Source organism: Pomacea canaliculata, linkage group LG6 (genome assembly GCF_003073045.1).
Source record: "Pomacea canaliculata isolate SZHN2017 linkage group LG6, ASM307304v1, whole genome shotgun sequence".
In the NCBI taxonomy this organism is placed as follows: Eukaryota; Metazoa; Mollusca; class Gastropoda; order Architaenioglossa; family Ampullariidae; genus Pomacea; species Pomacea canaliculata.
Window position 1 is genome coordinate 14480020 of NC_037595.1, and position 22681 is coordinate 14502700.

The 22681-nt window shown below is 43.2% G+C and overlaps 4 protein-coding genes across 10 annotated transcripts; 1 reads left to right on the forward strand and 3 right to left on the reverse strand.

Moving 5' to 3' along the window:
• Positions 1-1814: 1814 nt before the first annotated feature.
• Positions 1815-7408, forward strand: LOC112566857 (glucose dehydrogenase [FAD, quinone]-like). 2 transcript variants are annotated; one of them, XM_025243258.1, is made up of 12 exons: positions 1815-2028; positions 2276-2517; positions 3037-3245; positions 3682-3871; positions 4168-4296; positions 4596-4717; positions 5053-5220; positions 5431-5581; positions 5822-5973; positions 6108-6285; positions 6491-6713; positions 7002-7408. In XM_025243258.1, exons 2-12 carry the CDS (start codon positions 2382-2384, stop codon positions 7162-7164), a joined length of 1821 nt encoding a protein of 606 aa, XP_025099043.1. In that variant the 5' UTR covers positions 1815-2028; positions 2276-2381; the 3' UTR covers positions 7165-7408. The 2 variants fall into 2 exon arrangements, with proteins under 2 accessions (XP_025099043.1, XP_025099044.1); XM_025243259.1 differs by lacking the exon at positions 2276-2517.
• Positions 7409-8076: 668 nt separating this feature from the next.
• LOC112566858 lies at positions 8077-13075 on the reverse strand. Of its 3 annotated transcripts, none has more exons than XM_025243260.1 (7): positions 12985-13075; positions 12306-12468; positions 11729-11791; positions 9676-9896; positions 9340-9500; positions 8781-8959; positions 8077-8284 (listed from the first exon to the last, which is right to left on the reverse strand). In XM_025243260.1, the coding sequence occupies exons 1-7, from the start codon at positions 13000-13002 to the stop codon at positions 8205-8207; spliced, it is 885 nt and encodes a 294-aa protein (XP_025099045.1). In that variant the 5' UTR covers positions 13003-13075; the 3' UTR covers positions 8077-8204. The 3 variants fall into 3 exon arrangements, with proteins under 3 accessions (XP_025099045.1, XP_025099047.1, XP_025099048.1); XM_025243262.1 differs by having other exon boundaries at positions 12867-13000; XM_025243263.1 differs by having other exon boundaries at positions 12268-12468; positions 12867-13000.
• A 534-nt stretch (positions 13076-13609) lies between these two features.
• Positions 13610-17343, reverse strand: LOC112566859. Of its 2 annotated transcripts, XM_025243264.1 has the most exons (8): positions 17235-17343; positions 16356-16540; positions 16047-16113; positions 15778-15836; positions 15364-15584; positions 14907-15067; positions 14385-14563; positions 13610-13826 (listed from the first exon to the last, which is right to left on the reverse strand). In XM_025243264.1, the coding sequence occupies exons 2-8, from the start codon at positions 16537-16539 to the stop codon at positions 13747-13749; spliced, it is 951 nt and encodes a 316-aa protein (XP_025099049.1). In that variant the 5' UTR covers position 16540; positions 17235-17343; the 3' UTR covers positions 13610-13746. The 2 variants fall into 2 exon arrangements, with proteins under 2 accessions (XP_025099049.1, XP_025099050.1); XM_025243265.1 differs by lacking the exon at positions 15778-15836 and having other exon boundaries at positions 16051-16113.
• A 1395-nt stretch (positions 17344-18738) lies between these two features.
• On the reverse strand, positions 18739-22629 carry LOC112567338. Of its 3 annotated transcripts, none has more exons than XM_025244003.1 (7): positions 22479-22629; positions 22055-22281; positions 21651-21713; positions 21130-21350; positions 20187-20347; positions 19402-19580; positions 18739-19008 (listed from the first exon to the last, which is right to left on the reverse strand). In XM_025244003.1, exons 2-7 carry the CDS (start codon positions 22236-22238, stop codon positions 18929-18931), a joined length of 888 nt encoding a protein of 295 aa, XP_025099788.1. In that variant the 5' UTR covers positions 22239-22281; positions 22479-22629; the 3' UTR covers positions 18739-18928. The 3 variants fall into 3 exon arrangements, with proteins under 3 accessions (XP_025099788.1, XP_025099786.1, XP_025099787.1); XM_025244001.1 differs by having other exon boundaries at positions 18739-19011; XM_025244002.1 differs by having other exon boundaries at positions 18739-19011; positions 22055-22239; positions 22479-22604.
• Positions 22630-22681: the final 52 nt, after the last annotated feature.

Below are 22681 nucleotides of genomic sequence, written 5' to 3' on the forward strand. Positions count from 1 at the left end.
TCCGTTGGATCAACGTTGTCACGCCATTAAGAACCATCGCCGCACAGAGAAACAGTCCTTTCAGCATGAAGAGTATGTTGTAAACAAGAACTTACAAGTCATCAAGAACAGTTATGTCCACAAACATCACGTGTACTTCTCTGACGTGTCTTTCTACCAACCGTGTATATATGTAAATGTTGTCTGTCCACAAACACAATGATGTGGCTCTCATGTCACGTGGCCAACGCTCCATACACAACATTCTGTTGCCATGGTTGCCCCTCCCACAGCGCCCGTGTCAATGGCTGCATTACAGGAGGATCTGCTCTAGAGGACCTGCTCTTAGGTCTGAATTGTTTGTGTGCTTGGACACTCCGCTTTTCCTCCTGCTGGTCACAAGCACCAGGGTGCCAAAGGTAGATGGAACAGACATGTTTCTCTGATACACTTCTGACAGGGCGTTGTCAAGGACCGCAGGACTCATTTATTTTGTGGTATTTAGAGGCCGTTAGATAAAAAGAATTTGAACTCCTGGCGCGAGAGCAAATAATGTGATTTTGACCAACCGCAGATGACTGATTACATTAAATACCGTTACGTCCTCACCCCTCCTTCCCTCTGCACAGACACTCCACTCGTGCTCCAACACACACACGGCGAGAAACAACCAAAAAACCCCAAACAACAAACAAACAAACAAACAAACAAACAAACAAACAAACACAAACTGAACGAATTAAACAATGAACAGTTTGTGTGGAAAAGAATATCATGAACCTCCAATCACGATAGGCCCGAAGCATAGAAAACCATTCAAGAGACCATCGGCCAAATATAAAAGAGAAAACAGTTCAATTGACACAACACCGGGGTTCCCCCAGGAGAAAGCGCGGTCACGGTACAGAGCCAACGGACATGATGCAGCCTCTCATCCATGGATTGCCTGGTGCCACAGCTTCTGTTGGTCCATGTAACTGTGTCGTGGGGCACAGCTGCCCCTGAGAGTAGGTCAAGGGGATCCAAGCGTGACATGTCTGTACTGGTGAGTGGTTGTACTACTCGTGCCCTATCAGCAGCCACGTGGTCTAAATGTAGCCCCTCTGCCCTCCCGTGGTGTCCTCACTAGTCTGAGGTAATGACTAACCCCTGTAAGTAGAGCAGTTGTGTAGACATTTTCTATCTTATCTCTACATCTGCTTCACTCACACTCACTCCAGACCATCTTCAAAGAAAAGAGCATTTGTCGGTGCGCCCTGTAAGTGCACACCACGGTGAAGCCAGGTCGGCGGACAGCACCACGTGACATCTTGGAATGAGGCGAGATGGTTCGTGCCTTGCCTGTCTGACTACAAGGATGGAGGTAGACGAACTGTGATGTGCATAGACCCTCAGTCCTTAAACACCCCAGTGCCATCACTCTCATCACCTCAGTGTCATTACTAGCGATGACAGTGTCATCACTCTAATCACCTCAGTGTCATCACTCTGTAGTCATCACTGAGTGTTCTAATCACTCACGTGACGCGCCAAAAGCCTCTGACCAGCTCGAGGACTAGGCAAGCTTGTAAAGTGATAATAACAATAAGAACAGCGCTCAGTCTGCCATGTCGAATCAAACTAATTAGTCAAGACTGAAGAAGGTGATGTAATACTTGAAAACATTCAGACCACAGAGCGTGACACATGCGTGTGCACGAAAGGTCGAGTGCTGCAGTTATCTCAGCATAATACGACAGTGATTATTGGTTAGAAGCTGCTGTTAACTGTCACAAGAGTAAAGATTGGTGGAGACCCTTACATAATATTGCAACATCTTTGTTCACAGTGTTACAGTGTCTTTCCAGTGTACTGTACAGAGCTACTGCTGAGTGCCAGACTACTAGCAGCAGCACTGTGAGACTACCAGGCTACAGGAGTACTGTCCGAGTACCAGGCTACAGGAGTACTGTCGAGAGTAGTATGTGACTACTGGCTGAACATAAGGCTAGAGGCAGGGTAGACTGCAAGAAGTTTATCTTTGTACCAGACCCCTTTCATTACTTCGCAGTAAGTGTCTTTCTATGTCATCTTTACTCAGTCATCTCCTGCAAATCTTCCCTCCCTTCCGGAACATTCTTGAACACTTTGCCTGCCTCATCACGCGAGCTAATTATAGTCAATTATCTCCCCTACCCATTCTCTCCCTTCTCTTACCGCATCTCCTTTTTTTGTCTGTCTTCACGCCCGGACGCTTTTCAGTCTGTCAGTCTGTCAGTCGATCTGTTTGTGTGATTTACATTCCTGTCTACATTAGGCTGCTGACTGTGGCTACTGCATGGTGAGTCCAACGTTGTTTTAACGTCTCACAAGCGGAACAGACGACAGGGTCACCAGGTGCTCTTGGACATTGAACCTTCAAGATGCAGTGGCTTCTGGCTGCTACACTGGCTCTGGTAGCGGCCATACTTGCATGGTCAGTGACCAACATTGCTTCCAGATCGGATGAAATGACTCCTCTGACCACGAGAGTGAACACCACTTACGACTACGTCGTAGGTAAGAGACGTGTGCCATTGGTAGCTGGCTACTGTACTGCTACGACTGTAGCTTCTGATGGAAACCCGTTGGTGTTTCTTGTGACTGATGATGAAGCTGCCAGTTGCGTCACTTAAAACGGTCAGTGACGTCAACACGACGGATGCAAACCGAGACTTGGCAGGCCGAGACTGACGAGAAGTCAAGACTATAGTTCAAGACCTCCAGAAGGAGACGTTTATTGACTCGAGTTCTTGATGATGAAATTTGATAAAAACATTGGCTGTTAGGCTGTAGCAGGTGCCAGCTTTGGTCATTGGAAAATGTATTTTGTGATAAAGTATTCAGTGACATGTCTGTGACAAACATATGCAATCGTCAGTTATGTAATGTAATTAAATGTAATTGCTAAAGGTGTTTGTGTGTCGAAACTAATATCTACTGGTGTTTGTGATGGAAGTAACTTCTAGTGGCACTTGTACTGCCATAATTAACTTCTAGCGACGTTTGTGTTTTAGTGACTGAGATAAGGTGTTTCAGTGGGCGGGGGCACGGCAGGCTGCGTGCTGGCCGCGAGGTTGTCCGAGGACAGTGACGTCACGGTACTGCTGCTGGAGGCGGGGCCAGACGACAGGGGGCTGGCCAGCGTGTACACCCCCGCGCTGGTGGGCACGATGTACCACTCACACCTGGACTGGGACTACTACACGGTGCCTCAGCTGCACTCCCACGCCGGCTATAAAGATAAGGTCGAGGGTCATAACCTCTCTACTTTCATTTGCAGCCAGACTTACTAGCGTATCAGTCTTCAGGTTATATCCGTCTTGTCTTTTCTTCAGTGACTTCACCTGAACTTTCTAAGCCAGCAAAACTCAGTTTTTTTCTCTCTTTCACATCCGTGCATGCATGCATGAGTGTGCGTGCGTTTGTGTGTGTGCACGTGCATCAAAGTTAGGACGCTGAAGACTTCCTGTCCATACCGTGTTAACACGTGTTGTCCGAGGTTTCACGTGCTCGCGGTATTATCTCGTGTGACATCGTCATCTTGCGCGTGCAGGCATGCGTGACGTAATTACCGCACAAAAACTGTTCAAACAGTTTAAGAGGCGAGGTGTCTGATTGTGGTCAGATGAGGACGGTAACAACACAGCTCCTCACCTCCCACAATCGATTGCTGTCTGGTAGAAAAGCTTCTGGCCCCGGGGGCGCATGCTGGGAGGAAGTTCCAACCTCAACACCATGATCTACCTGCGCGGCAGTCACCATGACTACGATCGATGGGCGGAGCTGGGTAACGAAGGGTGGAGCTACTCAGACGTCCTGCCGTACTTCCGGAAGTCGGAGGACAACCAGAACATGGACTACGTACAAGGCGGTCAGTAGAGGGCGCTCACACGCCCACCGTCGGGCTCCTCTGGCCCTGAATTTATGTTGTTTCTAGAAATGGTCCCAGGCCAGTCTCCTGTCTTCGTCGAGTGTTCTCCCTTAAAACACACATGCGCACACACAAACACATGCACACATTACAATGTTTATAGGCATGAAGACAGGGCTATGTATCAATAATTTCACATGTTACTATACCGTCACCATGTTGCTGTTTCCTTGCACCAAACCACTGGCATTGCTACAGGCCAGGTTCTACTCACCGTTCAACTGTATATTCTCCAGGTTACCACGGACAGGGAGGAGAGGTCAAAGTGGACTCGAGCAACACGCTGCCCCTGACTGACCTTTGGTTGAAAGCCGGCACACAGATGGGCATGGACATCATTGACCCCAACGCTGTCCATAAAGAAGGCAGTTTTTAATTCGAAAATATCCCAGATAACTATAAGATATTCCAGATAAATACAACATATCCCAGATAACTACAACATATCTCAGATAGCTACAACATATCCCAGATAACTACAACATATCCCAGATAACTATAAAATATTCCACATAACCATGAATTCAAGAGTCATACTTCCTTGAGTATATCGTAAGAACGTATTTCAAAGAGCGGTCGACAAACTTGCGAGAGACAGGCGAAATAGAGGTAGCGCTAAATGGAAAATTATAATTATTATAATTATTATATTTATTATTAACAGGTGTGTTTCAAACTCAGGGTACATTTTACAAGGGCGAGCGTTGGGGTATGTCACGTGCTTTCATCCATCCCGCTCTGACGCGCCCCAACCTCCATGTCCTCGTCAACGCTCATGCTACGAGGGTGAGGCTGATTAACGGTGTATTGCTTCTCCTCTGTGCTCGGATAAAATGTGTTACCTTGTGTTCCGATAAAAAAAAAAAATTATATTTGTGTTTGTATAAAATGTGTCAACTTCTCCTCAGGTAAGATGTTTTACTTTGTGTTCGAGTAAAATGTGTCTCGTTGTGTTCGGCCAAACTGAAAAGCTCCACCTGTCAGTAATTAAGACTACCTGATACAAACATTTGCAGCTGAGTTGGTTAGGTAACTGACTGATGTTCTATGACCTAGGTTGTCAAAACTAGTTTTTGTTTATGGGTAGCCCACCTTGTACAAGAAACCATACTTGTTGGCAGGTGGTTATCGAGCACCAGCGAGCTGTTGGGGTGGAGTTCGTCCGAAATAGCCGACGGTTCACCGTGCAAGTGTCAAAGGAGGTAATCGTGTCAGCAGGAAGCATCGGGTCTCCACAGCTGCTGCTGCTGTCGGGAATCGGACCTCGTCAGCATCTCCAAGACTTGCACGTGAGTCTTGTGACAGAACCGCATGTGAGTGTTGTGACAGACCTCCGCGTGTTGACGGAAGTCAGTGGCTGAACGAGTGGAAGGTGACAGACCGCGTGCAGGATGAAAGGAATCAGATTGTGTGACTTACATTGTAAGCGTGGTGTGAATAGTACATGCGCGTGACTGGCGTGTAAGTCCCTCACGTGACTGTCAAGTCCTCTGTCACAGATCCCGGTGGTGGCGGACTTGCCTGTGGGCGACAATCTTCACGACCACATGGTCTACGATTTCCAGGTGGGCTTGCAGGAGCCGGTGTCAGTCTCCTCAAGGGAACTACAGTCTCCTTGGACGCGTCTGCAATACCAACTTTTCAGAACAGGTGTCACTCCTGTGTTACGTCACTCCTAGCTTTTGTCTTCTTTACACTCCCACATGGTGAATACAGCACGCTTGAGACACGTCACACGTCACACGTCACACGCACAGAGCACACAAGCTTAGTGAACTCCGTCGACACAAGCACGACATTCACGGTACATACAGAGGTCCTCCTTTCCATGTCAAGATGCCCTGTGGGAGGATTTTTTCCCTAACGTTTACATTTTGAGGATGTTCTCAGGTCACCTGTCGTCACCTCTGTCACACGAGGTGAACCTGTTGGTCTGTACAGACCAGGACAGTCGCCGCCTGCAGTGGCCTGATGTGCAGTTGATGCTGCTGGGCCGCAACTTCGACACTAACAAGCTTCGTGTATACGGCTACTCGCAAGAGGTGTGTTTATGCGCGTGCGTGTGTGTTTGTGTGTGTATGTGTACTTCTTACTGAGCGTTCTGTATGTGTGTGTGTGTGTGTACGTGAGCTAAACTTCTTACTCAACGTTCTGTTTGTGTGCGCGCGTGCTACAGTCACTGCAGGAGGCAGCTCGGCGTGACACCTTCCAGCACGCCATCACCTGTCTGGCCACCCTGTTACGACCGGTCAGTCGCGGCACTCTCAGACTGGCCACGTCTGATCCCTTCACCTACCCACTCATCGACCCGCAGTACCTGCAGTACCCGGAAGACGTGGACGTTCTTGTTCGAGGTGACGTGTCCACACGATGTGACGTCTAGTCGATGACTCACCATTATTAAATCTCGTACATACGCACACACATCAAACGCGCAGTTATTCACGTACATGTACGCACACAGCACGTGCACGACATACACATGGAAAGAAAAATCTCAGCAATGGAATCCAGAATTGTATTTTCACAACCTTGAGAGTGTGTGACCGTCACCGGCAGGTATCCGGGAGTGTCAGCGCTTGATGCGGACCCCCGCCATGCAGGGTGTAGGAGCCAAGCCGTCCGACAGTCCTTCTCGTTTCTGCAGTCACCATGGATACGACTCTGACGAGTACTGGCGCTGCATGGTCAGACGAAACGCGCAGACCGTCTACCACCCGGTGGGCACCTGCAGCATGGGGCCACCCGGCCATCCCAAGGCCGTCGTGGATCCGCAGCTAAGGTAAGTAACTGTCAACTGGTATTTACAGGGTAAAGGTAGAGGAAAGGTTGGTATGCATCATCGTTGCCTGGAAAAGTACTTTAAGCTAGTGTACCCTGACGTTGCAGGATACAGGATGTGAAGACTGTCGATAAAGGGTACATAGAGTGGAGGGATTTATTTACCCTGTCGTTGCCAGATGTGGAGGAGGTAATGTCTGCTGTCATTGGAGGCTTCATAGCATGAAGGTCTTACTGTACTCGGTAATTTCAGGATACATGGTGGGAGTGATGTACCCTGTCTTTGCAGGGTACAAGGCGTAAAGGGTCTTCGGGTGGCCGACGCCTCAGTGATGCCGGTCATCGTGTCTAGCAACACCAACGCTGCGGTCATCATGATCGGCGAGCACGCGGCCGACCTCATCCGCTCCCACAGGCGACAGACGACCGTCACCTCGCCCACTGACGACTGACACAGAGCTGGTGCCAGACTTGGCCATGGAAAACTTCTTTATGGACAGCGAGACAACGTGTGCTCTCCGTTCTTTCACAGCAGCTTAGAGCAAGAATCGCCAAGGATGAAGGGAGCTCGAGAGGGGAGGGCACAAAACAAAAACAGGAAAATTAAGTCACGCTACTTGCGATTTCAACCCCAAAGAAAAAGATTAATGTGCAGCAATTACTCTTTTTATTAAAAAATTGTGCATTGTTTTATTATTTTAACTGTTTGATGCGTTGAATTTTCTTTCGTGCTCCTTGTCACAATACTCCCAGCATTCAAACAACACAGACTGTCCTGAGAAGCGACGCGAAACAGAAGACATTTACTGGGGAAGGGAAGGAAGTCCTGCAGGAAAAAAAGGAAGGGAAGTAAATCTTGTTGTAATGAAGCGGTGCTATAACTCTAAGATTCTGCGGTTTTTTTGAAAAGCTTTATGGAAAAGAAAAGAAAAATATTGCAGTTATGGTGTAGTATTGCAGCTTTCTTCAAGGCAAAAAGTCTTGCGGTCGTATGGAGTTTTTCTGCTGTCGGAGAGATTCTTTTACAACGTATCAGAGTTAAGCCAATACTTTTCATTTCTTTGTTTGTTGTTGTTTTTTTACCATTGACTATTTTATTATTTCAAATATTAACAATATAAATGTAGTATCAAACACTAACATAATGTAGTATCACAAAGTACCACTGACCGTACACAGCAAGAACAGATGTAATACATTACATTATTTTGTTTTCGTTTGTTATTCAGCTAAAACAAGAATTTCGTCTGTCACAGTCATTTTTAAGAAGACCATCAAGCATCAGGTGCAGGCTCTCAGTCAAACACTCCCTCTTCTCTCAATTTGATGCCTTGTGCATATACACAACGCTCTACATCTCTAAATTCTATTAATGTTCGATTTTATTTTATAGTATTATGCTGTACAACAGTTAGTGTTGACGTTGTCACGTGGTCACTGGGTGCTGTTGACAGTCACTTCATATACACTTCGCACTGTGTGGCGTTGACAGTTATTTCATGCACATATCGCCGAGGTTGGCGGATTGGCGAAACTTGACAAAAATTGCCATGACATCAGCTTCTACCAGACCTGTGACATGAATATCTCAGGTTACTGCCAGCACAGCGAGACAAACAAACAAAATGTTTTTGTCAGATGTCGAGCGATAGGAAATTTCGTTATAGGACAAAATATGCGCTCGTAATACATGAACTGTGACACAAACTACTTGCTAATTTGTAAAAGCACACTTTTGCATAATTAAATTATCAAGCATGCAAGCTGGAGCCTTTCCTTGTTGTAACATTTTTGATTTGTAGGTAGCGACACTCGATCAAAGTCTTCAAACACACAAGCACACAAACACTGCTTTCTTAAATGTCCTAAGAAAATCGTGTATGTTGTTAAATGGTCTGTTGATCTCACAGGCATGCAGGCAAGTAATTTTATTTCGCATGTCATACTCTGAGGCCAGTGCCTCCTTTGGATCACTTCACAGCGGCACAGTCGTTAGAAGTCTGTTTATTTGGTGTTACATGTTACATGGTGTTACAAATGTTATACTCAAAAGACTCCTGTGACTTACCACTATCTAGGATCACGTGTGTCTGGGGGCTGTACAGGAAAGCTGGGAAGTAGTTCTTGATAGCCCACGAACAGACATCTGTCATCTGATCAATGACCACGAACCATCCGGAGTCTCCAGGGCATTCGTTATAGACGTGGTTGATGTAGAAGCGTCTATGATATGCGGATGGTGAATCTCTGACAGTAAATCCCAAACACAAAAATTTTAACTAATTTCATCCAAAAGGTTCAGTTTACTGTACATTTTCCCTGATCCGTCTTATAGTGTTAGGTTAAGCAGAGATTAATAATCGGTCAGTTTAAGAAGACGACTATCTACACAGGGTTATGGACCAATGAGTAGGGGCGATGTAGAAACAGCAGTAGTAACTATTAGTGAAGGAATAATGATGGTACATTGAGTACAGGAAAAGTGACACCGTATGAAAAGAACAGGACTAACAAATATCATAGCTGGTAGTGTAATAAAGCTTATTATCGCAGTCAAGTTTTCAGTGTTTTGCATCGTCGATATTCTAAATAGTAATAGATAAGATCTGTGATAAAAAATCATCCACCCTTCAATGCTGAAAGAGTTGACGGTGGCTGCTGTTGTGAGATCGTCCCACGAAGACTCAACTACCCGATCCAGCGAGAACCACGACATGTAGGTACTGCCGGTTCCTCTGAACGTCACGTGCGCCTTTTCAACACCGTGATCGTACACCACCAGTCGCACCTGCAATCGCAAATAAACATTTCTGGGGCTAGAGAAACGTGCTAGTGCATTCACCACGCCCCTCACCTGCAGCTTACATGTTAACAAATAGAATATTTGTAGTTGACCAGACAGTCTCTCACATAACACATCTAGACCGATGCTCATATTGTTACATGTATTTTGAAAATGACACCTGGTCTATGGCTGCTGACGGCCAGGTGTCCAGCAGACGACTGCGGTAGTGTCTGTCACAGGGCAGGGAGCTGTTTACTGAGGTGCAGCCACACGGTAAAGCCAGTCTGGTCACAGGGTCGTCGTCATGACGTCCAACGGCTGTCCAGGTGTCGTAGACAGGTTTGCCGATGCCTCGCGTGGCCCGGAATGCTAATACCCAGTCCCCGTACCAGATGAAATCTGAGGCAGAAGCCAAAGGTCAGGGGTAAAACATTGTAAAGGTCTGATTGTGGGTCCTGCACTAATATGCACTCATACAGAATTCGCCCACACACCTAATTACAACACACTCACTCAGAAGGAATTAAAGAATACAATTAAACAACACATATAGGTATATCTACAAAAATATTATACATTTAGGGTAAGATGAAATCATACAACTTATTACCGTTCTCACAATAATCCAATGTTCACAATGGTTATACAATAACCCACAGTTCACTGTTCACCATTTAAAGTTCTCAAGATGAGCAGTAACATTTGATTGACCCATTTTATGAAAAATAATAAGAACTAATGAACTAAACCAGATGAAACCCTAGTAAAATTTAGACTTTTAGAAAAGAACTTGACGGACAGATGAAACTGAAATGCGCTGTTGTGGCTTTGAGACATTTAATTATTTGTACAGACGCATTGTAATGAGCTTTACATAAGCTAGTCGTATTCAGTCAAAACATTTCAATCGGAATACGTCGAAGAAAAGCCTGTTAACACCTACAACTTTTCCAAGATTTGAAGGTAGATCGTGTTTTTTAAGGTTTTATAATAACATTTATCGCCTTCTTGATGGAGCGAGCTAGACAGAAGATGTGTGTGCGTATTGACCAGGATTATAATAACCTTTCTGAACAAGCAGTATCAAATGTGAAACCAAGTGCTCAGCGAAAATCACTGGAAATACAGCATAAAGTATCACAAAAACATGTTCTAGCGGTACTGTGTGACGAAGAGGGACAAGAAATATTATACAAAATTTTTTTCTCCTCGTTACACCTGGAATTGTCAAAAAGCAGAGTGACGAAGTGACGGCAGAGAGCGAAGATATAGAGGGACTGCACTCCTTCTTTGTCCGTACTTGTGAAGAAAAGTTATGTCCCTTCGAAACGTGATACTACCAGAGTGCAGCCTCTCTATGTCTACCCTTTCTGGTGACGGTATATCTTAACATAGTGTCGTCTGCATGAACTGACCGAAAAAAAACAACCCAAAGTAATCCTTCATATTATATACTCTCATTGAGGAATTATCTATTGTTTAAAATTAAACTAAACCATTCATAGAGAAAAAATGTTGCACTCGTGTTGACCCTTTAAATTCATCTTTTTTGCTATACTGTAAATATTACTATCGTATATTTAATTTTAATAAGGATTGTACAAATTATTTGCTGAACTAGTTACGCGAGATTGATTTTTTCAATGGTAACTATAACAGATCAGTTAACGAGAAACATCGATGTTGTAATGTCAGTCAATTGTTTCAAGTTCTCCATGTATATCCGCTATATTCACATACAAATACACAAGAAAATTTTTTGGATCGTAGTTGTTCCCCTTTTTTTTTAATTTTTTTTTTCGAACATTTAAAATTTCGTCATTGAATACAGAAATACAAAGAGCTTTACCCGATAACTGAAAGTTGGACCTGGGTTGTCAATAAAAAAGTGAAGACAATTCCCTCCGCCCTTTTATTCTTGTTAAACTCTGTGTTGCTTAAAATTCACTTGAGTTTTGGCTACAGAACTGATCAATGAAGTGCCATGACTTATGAGCTAGGCGTTAGGAACTTTTCTCTAAAAAAGACAAAGTGGGAGAGTCAGTATAGGCTCTTTGTTTAATTTAAATTAGGATACTGGTGTTCTGTGAAAGACGACATGTAATGATACCACGAGAGCACGAGATATTGAGTAATTAAACCAAAGCTGAGTTTAATTAGCATTCTGCAATGGTCGAACGAGTGTAGGTTACTGCGAGTAGGAGTTGGGTCTTGGTGCACAACACACATACCCGACAACGCCGTCGACTTCAGGGTCGTTAGGTCACTTCGGTCTCTTGACAGCTTCTCCGTGTCTGTAAATTAATTACCCAGCAGTCAGTTTGGTTTGAAAACTACATCTGACCGATAATTTGGTCTATCAACACAATATTATCTTCTAGTAAGATCATAAATACCAAATTTAAAGCATTCAGTAACAAGCTTGAGGGTCCTTATATAGTAGTATGGAACATAGCACGCATACACACGCATACACACGCACACAGTGTGTAGCAAGACCGTTGAGCGAGACTCCACGTTGAAGCGAGGTGTGCGCATGCGTAGCTACCATTTCCTCCACACGAAAATGTCTGCTAATCAATCGAGACTCGATTTTGTCATAGCTAGCACTACCGAGTGGCGTTGGGGTAAAACGATTCAGAATCCAGGAAAGTGTTGTGTTTTGTTCTTGAGGAAAGATTGGGCGATCAACAACGTCTACCCTGCTACACTTACATTACTGAACTTTTCCGCAGTCGCCACATCCACTTTTTCACTCACTCACACTTACAGAGACTTGGCATGATCAAAGGCAAGATCCGTATTTACTTGCTGCCAGGGCGGCTTCGGCCGCCTGTAGTCTGCTGTTGAGCTGCTCGATGGCAGTTATCACTCTCTGCAGTGTCTCGTCGTGGGTGTTGTCGACAAGAAATGCTTCAGCCGCCATCAGCATCAACAGCGATGTGGTCACGTGTTTGGCCATGTACGTCATCTACAAATCACGTGACATTACATCAGCTACATTTTGTGTACTTAGTAACGAAGCAGTTATGAAACTTGTAGTGTCTGCACTGCTTTGTTTCCCATTGTCATGGGAGGGATCCGGGGTCGCAACGGTTAGCGTCTGCCACTAATACAGCGAGGACTGACGGTTCGGATACTGTCTCAGGCACGCTCTTTTATTGTTTTATTTTTCTCTGACGAGGCATCTGTTTACAGGGCTGGCTGCCATGCCGTGATATGACCTTAGTTGCTGGCTCGGTGTAAAACACCAATTCTCTCCCCCACCCATTGTAATGAATTTTGTCGTAATTATTCAACTTAAGCTGTGTGTACTGCTTTCTTTCCCACTGTAATACATACTGTCGTAATTTCAAAAAATCTACTTACCATTCGATCGAGAGAGAGAGTTCTTCTGGAAATATATGGACGATTGCAAGTTTTTCTGAAAGATTTCTGAAGTCAATGACTCAATTCTTTAGCAACGAAGCAGTTATGAAGCTTGTACCTTATCAGATATGAACATCAACTGACAGGTTCACATAGGTCGCAAATACATGGAAGGTCGTCTTTGCTGGCTCTATCAGTGATTAAAGGTATAGCAGCTGCGTTGTTTACTTCTGCGCCCTTACTTTTATCTAGTTCGTAGTTTGCTTATCTATTTATTATTGTTTTGTCTCCAGAAAGTCATACCACGTGGTTGAATGTCCTCTTCTCATTTTTTAATTTTATTTGCGTTGCAAAATTTAATAACATTTAATAATAATGATTTAATAATAGTTCCTCATTATATCAATATGATCCCATAACACTTTAGCTTGAGTTTTAATCCTATAATAATAATAATCTTCTTCTTTTTCATCGTCATTAATTAGAAGAAAGGAAGGATCACAATTAAGGTACCGCTGACAGGGTATCGCAAAAGAAATACTGATTTGTTGTTGTTGTTTGTTTGTTTGTTTGTTTGTTTGTTTTCTTAAGTTACTAGGCTAAAACAGAGAAATTTCATCGACTTTCCCCGTTGAGGTTAAGAACAGTCTAACAACACGCTCTCAGACAGTCAAACTCTCTCTTCTAATTTCTATTTATAGCTTGTGCCTATTATGTCCGCCGTGCACAACACTGTAAATCTCTCAGTTCTTGAAATGTTTTAATTTTCAACCTTGGATTCAGTTTTTTCTAATTTAAAACAATTTCTTGGTGGAGGTGTCACGTTTGCAACAAGTTAGCACTTTATTACTCTGCACACTTCAAACTGTGGCGTTGACAGTTATCTCATGCACACATCGCCGAGGTTGGCGGATTGGCGAAACTTGACAAAAACTGCCATGACATCACCTTCTGCCAGATCTGCGACAAAACATTTCAGGTTACTACCAACAGAATGAGAGAAACAGACATTTTAAGAGAAATGTGATCGGACGAATCAACATAAGTATTTCGTCTTATGACAAATCATACACTCGTAATAATTTGTTGTGTCTAGACTAACAGATTACTTGCCGATTTGTTTGAATATATTGTTGCATTTATTGGCTCCAGATTCAAGCATGCAAGCTGTAGAATATTACTAGGTTCTGAAATACTCATTCACTGGCAGGACAACCAAGTAGTATAGGAATGTGCTATCCCTCCCACAAGATGTACGAGGACAATACGATGATTCGGCGCTATATCCTACTCAGCCGGTCAAATTTTAATTCGGTGGAAATCCTTTTAACTACAGACAGGTATGTAGCTCTTGATCTGAGGTAATACAGTTTCAGCAGCAGTTAAACGATTCCGTTTCTTACCTGTTGTTCCTAGAGGTTTATCTTGGGATCAAATCACTCCACGTCAACATAATCGTTAGACACCTGTGGTGTAAGTCACTTTAAAAGTCTGAGACGATATTCACCTGTGACCTACCATTATCTAGTATCAGGTGCCCACTGGGGCTGTACATAAAAGATGGAAAGTAGTTCTTTTTTTCCCATGTGCAGCCAGCCGTCATTTGATCATTCACCACGAACCACCCGAAGTCTTTTGGGCAATCCCCGTAGGCGTGGCTGATGAAAAAGCGTCTGCGTAAGTTGGAATGCACGTCCCTGGAAAGAAGCATTCAAGTTTAAATGTCAATCAGTACTTCAATTATTTAGTCAGCGGACAAGGACATAGAATTTCAAGTAGACGCAGACAAAATATACAGCAGTCATGACAGCACCACCTCCAGCAGAAGAGCATCACCATGGGTATATGTACAAGACAGAGGTGATGTAATCGACTTATGTATATAGTCGAGCTGTCTGCAGATCGATGCAGTGTCCTCAATTTTATGAAAGGAAAAGATAAATCTGTGGAGAAATAATTTAATCTATTTACCCTTCAATGCTGAGGTGCTATTCATAAATAAAATTTGAGATTAAATGTCAAGCAACAAAAGTCATTTACCCTTGAATAGAAAAGTAGTTGACAGTTGCTTTTGCTGTGAGGTCTTCCCACGAAGAATCAACTACCCGATCCAGAGAGAACCACGACATGTAGGTACTGTCGGTTCCTCTGAACGTCACGTGAGCCTTTTCAACACCGTGACTGTACACCACCAATCTCACCTGGTGGTTTCATTAATTGTAGTCCAGAATTATAAAAACAATTTCAAACAAACAAACAAAAAAATGTGCATTTTCTAGTGCCTTCCTTCCTCTCCGGGAATGTCAAGTCAACAAAGTTGGGTCAATAGTCATGCGTAGTCACACGAAAAACGAGCTTTTTACTCAGAATTTATTCAATCAAAATTGAAGCCTTCTCTCTCTCACTCGACTATTTTTTTTTCTTTCTCTTCTGGTCTATAGCTGTACTAAAACACTATGTATACCAGACCCAGTGTATTGCTATCCTGCATGCATACCTGGTCTATAGATGATGACGGCCACGTGTCCAGCAGACGACTGCGGTAGTGTCTGTCACAGGGCAGCGAGCCGTCAACAGAGGTACAGCCACACGGTAAGGATATCCTGGTCACAGGGTCGTCGTCATGGTGTCCAACGGCCGTCCAGGTGTCGTAGACAGGTTTGCCGATACCTCGCGTGGCTCTGAACGCTAATACCCAGTCTCCGTACCAGATGAAGTCTGAGGCAGAGGCCAAAGGTCAGGAACATGACACTCTAGTTGTCAGACTTTAGGGTCATTGTGGTCAGAAATGTCTCTAAGTCATATACGTAACTGTCGAACTTTGTGGTCAAACACACCTAATAATCTTAATTATCATTAGAACCCTTTCAGCTCTTTTTTTTTTTCATCCGGGACTTTTTACGGGACGCGCCGTTGTCCTGTGGTTGTTGCCCTTCACTTGGAAGCAGAAGGTCGCCGGTCGTAGGCTCACTCAACAGTTCAAAGCAAAACTATAACTATATTGGTATTTTATTATTTTGTTAATTAGGTTGGGCATTCTGCTAATGTCAACCAATATGTAGTAATAAAACGAGACAAAGATGGATTAATTAAGATTATAGTATAGTTTAAAAGAGCGACACCTATTGTCGAACGATCAAGAGCATAACGTGTATCGTGAGTGCACCAACCACAACACACCTACCCGATACTGCACGTGACTTCAGGGACGTCAGGTCATTTCTGTCTGTGGACAGCTTTATGGTGTCTGCAAAACAGTTACCCGACATCAATGTTATATATATATTTTTTAAAAACCCAGAAAAGTAAGAGATCACTACGATTGCTTTTCTTTCAAATTCATAAATACACAGTAGAAGCTATTTATGAATGTTTTGTTCGATAAAAGATTTCTTTCTTTCTCTCTCTCTCTCTCACACACACTATCGCATCACATCACATACACAAAGAAGTTTCAGTAATCACGGGTAATTTATTGTTGCATCTTACTTGCTGCCAAAGCCTTTTCAGCAGCATGAAGGCGTGACGTCACTTCCTGTAGCCTGCTGTTGAGCTCCTCGATGGCAGTCAGTGCTGCCTGCAGTGTCTCGTCGTGATTGTCGTCGACGAGAAAAGCTTCAGCCGCCATCAGCATCAGCAGCAACATCCACACGGACCTGGTCACGTGCCTCATTCTACAAATCACGTGAGCGTCTTGTTATTTTGATGTCACTGTACAACACACATCTGTGGTATCTATGAACCCTTGTGTGTACATCTAGTTGTATGTGTATGTGACCCCGTCTTGAATCACCGTCACTTGAATCTTACGGAAAATGGGGAAACAGTTTGTACATTCTTGTTTTCGCCAGACGCTTGCTGTCATCTTCCAGTTCCCCTCCGTCATTCACTTCTTTACAGTCGTTATCGTCACCCTAGGAGACAGTCTACAGCGCCGATCATGCTTCACAAAAGTCACGGTGACATTAGATATAAGTATTAAAGATAGGATATTTTTATATTAGACAAAGTCCAACTGGCTTGTAGGTATATCTGCCCCCAGAGAGGTTACTAGACCAGGAGCAGACGTTTCATGCAAGTTAAAGTCCAGCCAGATGGCACTGGTCACTTTTTCTCATGACTCAGGCTTCTTGGCTGTATGTATTTGTAGTAAATTTTTGTTTTGGAAATAAACATTGTTAACGCCTGTCTAATTTATGTTGTGAATCATTCTCAGTGTGTTATTTCGTGATTCAAATGAATTGTCAATAACAAATAATTAATTACATGCACGCTCAGATTAATTCACTGATGTTATCCGAGTTTATACTATTTGTGTTTCCCTTTTACACCCCACTTATACTCTGAGCAGTAAAAAAAACCTCTTACATGTCTGTCGAAGAAGAAGTCCTTTCAAAGTTAGAGATGTATGCGCTGGCACGAAAGATTTCTGACTTCACGATTCAAGTTTTGAAATATATGTTGGTCCTTATCAGATAAGATAAGGTGACCAGACGTCCCGCTTTTGACCTCGTGTCCCGCCTGCTCATCGGGCGGGACGCCCAATGTCCCGCTTTCTGGCATTCTGGCAAGTCCATCAAATGTCCCGGATGTCTTTAAAAATCACTTTTTTCGGCGTTCTTTGACGGTGACGACACCATCATCGGCACGTGTCCCGCTTTCGCCCCCGAAACGTCTGGTCACCTTAGATAAAAACAAGGAACAAGATTGCAAATTTATATTGAGACAGTTATGTTAGCAGAAAATTTTTGCTGGTTTTTCACTATTTAACTGACCTTTGTTGTATATGTCTTCTCAAAAAAACCGTTTGTGCCTTTACTTTCTTCTTACGGGTATTGTTTTTACTATTTACTTTGATGTACCAGTCACGGAACAATACTTCACTTTTTGCTAGAGACTGACTTTAAAAAAGCATTGAATGTTACTGTATTATTATTATGTTGTTATGTGTGTTTTTAAACATGATATAAAGACACTTATTCACATTATTTTCTGTAAATACATATGCAACAGGTTGAGCCCCCGATTCCGCTTAGACCACCTACTGATGTACACATACGCACACGCTGGATAATTTAAAACGTCCTGACTGGACACCACACAGAAATGTTCTGCAGGCTTGTTTCTTGGCTTAAACACAAAAACATGTACGACAACACAACATTAAAGTAATTACACGTACATACAGTCACTACTCATATAGTCGTTGTACACACTCTCGTAAAGTCATCACACACTCACTACACACTCCCACACAGTCATCACACCTTTTTTCTTACATCTCGACTGCATTTTTGTTATCATTACAGGATGTTCTAGATTTATACATTCTTTGAATATTTTATTTATTTTCATTTAGGAATGTGTTTCGACTACAACGGTTCAAAACGATGTCGCTGTGACTTCGTGTTTACCTGTAGGTGTGTGTTGTTTGTCACAGTCGCTTACCTCCTTCTCAAGGGCAGCTACTCTGACAAACGTGTACGAGGGAGGGGAAGGGGCAGTTACCCATCAAACCCGTGACGTCAAAGTGAGAATGACGCTGTGTGAGTGCGTAATAGATTGGAAGAGTGTCGTCTGCAGCGAGTGAGAAAAATCATGAACCGATAAAAATAGAAGCATGGCCGTGTCGTCTGCGTCAGTAGTAGGAGTGTTCTTTCGTGGATTTTCGTGGACTTTCGTGGATGTTTTTCATTTAAAAAAAAAAGATTTTTATTTGTTCATGTAAAGTTTGTTGAAGAAGTGGGACACCTTTCATGGTCTGAGCAAGTGATAAACTCTGGGCAGTCTGGTCAGTACTCGCTTATGTCGGCGCTATATCAGGTACAGTTCATACGACACGGACCACCCTACATACGTTCACAACAATCAGTGTTTTTCACAACTATGACAATTTAATGAGACTCGCAGTCTAGGCGTAAATACAATGGCATCTGGTGGGGAATCTTTTTGCTCTTTTCCACAACTGGCGAGCTCACTTGTCTGCTGTACCGAGGATGGCATTTACACTGTGAGTGTTCACAAATAATTCATGCACACTTCGCACTGTGCAATGTTGATAATCACTTCATGCACACTTCTCCAAGGTCGGCGATTTGGCGAAATTTGACAAAAACTGCCATGACGTCAGCTTCTATCAGACCTGCTACAAAACATTTCGACTATTTACTGTCATCATAAAGTCACGTGACAGAAAGAAGAGAGAGAAAGAGAGAGAGGAGAAAATTATTCTGTCATATTTTAAAAATTCACAAAATGTTTTGCATTGAATTTTGACTTCCTTTTTAAACCAGCTCAAGAAAATCTAATATAAAGCCATCAACACACATGAGAGCATCCACCTGCAGTAAGTCAGCACTTGGCGAATGAAAAACCGAAACTTAGCCGCTCAAGATGAAGTCGATTCCTGGTTGTTTTGAAGTGTGGCTTTTAATGAAAATAACCGACTTCTGACTGACTTCACCACATGCAGAGCGGAAAAGATGGCTCGGTAAAGACAAAGATAAAGATAATGCTTCGGCAACACGAGGCTTACTTTCGTCTGTGACCACACGCCGCTGGGGGTCGTACAGGATGGACGGGAAGTGACCCTTCGTGCCCCAAGAGCAGTCATCGGTCTCTCGGTCAACGACCACAAGCCATCCGGAATCTCCTGCGCACGTGTTGTACTCGTGGTTGATGAAGAAGCGTCGGAGCATCGTGCTAGTGGCATGTCTTTAATAATAATAATAATAATAATAATAATAATAATAATAATAATAATAATAATAATAATAATAATAATAACAACAACAAGAAAAAGAAGAAAAAAAAACAACAACCATCATCATCATCGTCGTCGTCTTAAAGTAAGTAAATAATTAATTACAACTATAATACTACTTATTACTACCACCACTAGCTTACACATATACCTAAAATGATTACATCATTCAGGAGAAGACTACTGCTCTGTTGAGAAAATGAACATATATATATATTGTCCCTAGAGTGAACATCTCTTGTAACTTTGTAGACATCCTTGGGAGCTAAACTGAATACACATAATTCATTAGCAAGAATTAAACATTCCTCAACTATTCCCAACCCCATCCCACACCTACTCACACTCATTCCCCATCTTACATGTTCCTCGTGCCACAAGATCTGTGTTGGGTGGCAAGTGCTTGTCAACAAGAGATACAGATGCTGACTTTGTGCCTACCTTTCTTGCAAGCTCAAACAAAAGTCGTTTCTTTGTCTTTTGTAGCCTTAGTAGTCATCACTGAAACTATGATTTTTTTTTAAATGATCAAGTATTAAACATTTTAATTCATCTACCCGTCAATGCTGAAGTAGTTGACGGAGGCTGCTGGTGTGAGATCGTCCCACGAAGACTCAACTACCCGATCCAGCGAGAACCACGACATGTTGGTACTACCGGTTCCTCTGAACGTCACGTGCGCCTTTTCAACACCGCGATCGTACACCACCAGTTTCACCTGTAAATCAGGTTCAACGGTCAATCTAGGCCATTCCCACACAGCCTCATCTTCCCCCATCGTGCTCCACGTATCACTCCATTGTTTGTACCGTGTTTACTTAAAATAAAAGCGACACTTCTGTCAGGCCTCTCCAATTCTTAAAACAATTCAATCTGTTCCAGGTTCTATGAGCACGTTATTTTCTATTTTCGTGAATACTTTTTTTAATAGTGCGTCCAGTCTCTCTGTGGTCATGCGTTATCCATGGTTAAGATATCTGTGTGTGCGTGCGCGCTCTCTCTCCGTAGCCTGGTAATATGAAGCGCGGAGAGCATGACCACTTGTTGGGATTTTGCGCTATGCAGCATGATCAGGGTTTCTGCTAAGGCTAAATTCTTTGGGGTCCCAGGGACCCCTTCTTCAGATTTTTAAGGGGTCCCTGTTCTTCGCCCAACTTTGAATGGGACCCCATCGACGAAAATTGAAGGGGTCCTCCGAACTTTTAATGCGTACTGTACGCAATTTTTTGCGTAAGCAGAAGCCCTGATGATGTTAATGATTATGAAGAAGAAAATGGCAAATACTTAACATAATGTCTTGGAGCATAAGGCCAATCTAAGAAGGAGAAAGTCTTCAGGCCATGAATCATTAAAAGCTATCACACAATCAAACCGTCGCTCTATGGAGATATTTGAATATAGCTATCCTGCGTATATCTGGCCTTTAGTTGTTCTGTATGCATACCCTGTCTACTGTTATCCTGCATGGATACCCTGTCTATTGTTATCCTGTATTCATACCTGGTCTATAGACAATGACGGCCAGGTGTCCAGAATACGACTGCGGTAGTGTCTGTCACAGGGCAGGGACCCGTTAACAGAGGTACAGCCACACGGTAACGTTAGCCTGGTAATGGGATCGTCGTCATGACGACCGGCGGCTGTCCAGGTGTCGTAGACAGACTTCTCTATACCTTGGGCTGCCCGAAACACTAGCACCCAGTCGTCGTACCAGATGAAATCTGTGAGGCGGAATTCAAAGGTCGGGTGCACGACCCTAGTTGTCAGATTTAATTTGTTCAGAAATAACTATTCGGCAGAAAATACATACATAAATAAAGAAAATCAAAAGGAGCTCGTGCAACGCGTCTAACAGGAGCGATTTTTGAAACATGTTTCTTTAATTTATATCTTCAGGACAGTTTTAGAAAAATGGTGTGTCACTAGCTCCCTCTTTATTTACAGCAGTTTTAGTTCAAAAAGAATTACCATTATGGTGTGGACTGTTTTTCTATAAAACTGATAATCTAAAAAGCATTTACCTGAGAAAGCACGTGATTGCAGCGACGTTATTGATGTCTGCGCCGTGGACAGCTTCTCCGTGTCTGTGAAGCAATGACTCAACATCAGTGTCATGTCATTAAAGACAAAGAAAGCACTTTCTTTTAGCTAATCAGCCTGTAAATGTGTCAAACTGTCAACAAGATTGTTTTCATGTTGAGTATTGTCAATGTCCAGATCGCGAAGTGCTTTAAAACTTCTTTTTATTATTTAAAAGAATAGCAAAGTGGTGTCGTCGCGGTGTCTTTAGAGGCTACTCCACGCTTTTTGTGTCTCACCAGGTCATTTCAACAGTTTCAGAAACCCTGCCGCCATTGAGTGTGTCTGAAGTATCTTTTCAATGTTTTCTAAAACTCGATTGAATGTCAGCAACATTCGTACTTACAAGCTTTCAAAGCAGCTTCGGAAGCCTGAAGGCGTGACGTCACATCCTGTAGTCGGCTGTTCAGCTGTTCGATGGCATTCAGTGCTACCTGCAGTGACTCATCGTGAGTGTCGTCAACAAGGAAAGATTCAGCCGCCATCAGCATCAGGAACGACATCACCACGTGCCTGGTCATGTCCGCCATCCTAGTGACAGGCCTAGAGTTGATGATGGTGAGCAACTTCTAGCTATGAAAAAGATGTTTGTTCGACATAAAGTTATTTTTCATAAAATAAAAAAAAAATGTTATCATATGGGGCACATGTGATATTACGCATAACACCCCATAAAAGAGGAAAGAGAGAAGGAAACTATTGACATGTCATCAGTACATCCATGCTGCCACTTATACCACGATAAATGCTACCAAAGAACAGGTACTTACAGGGCCCAAGAACTCTTGCAGGCTGGGTCACGTGTCGGACGAGAAAAAAGAGAGCTTAAGAGATGCTGGATGTGTATGCAGCTTGCCCTGTGATACCTGGGACTAACTATAAGCTCTGCAGACAAGGTTTGAAACTTATACCATATATACTCTTGAACATATCAGTTGGCTCTTATCTCAGCAGCACAGTAACTGGCTCGGGG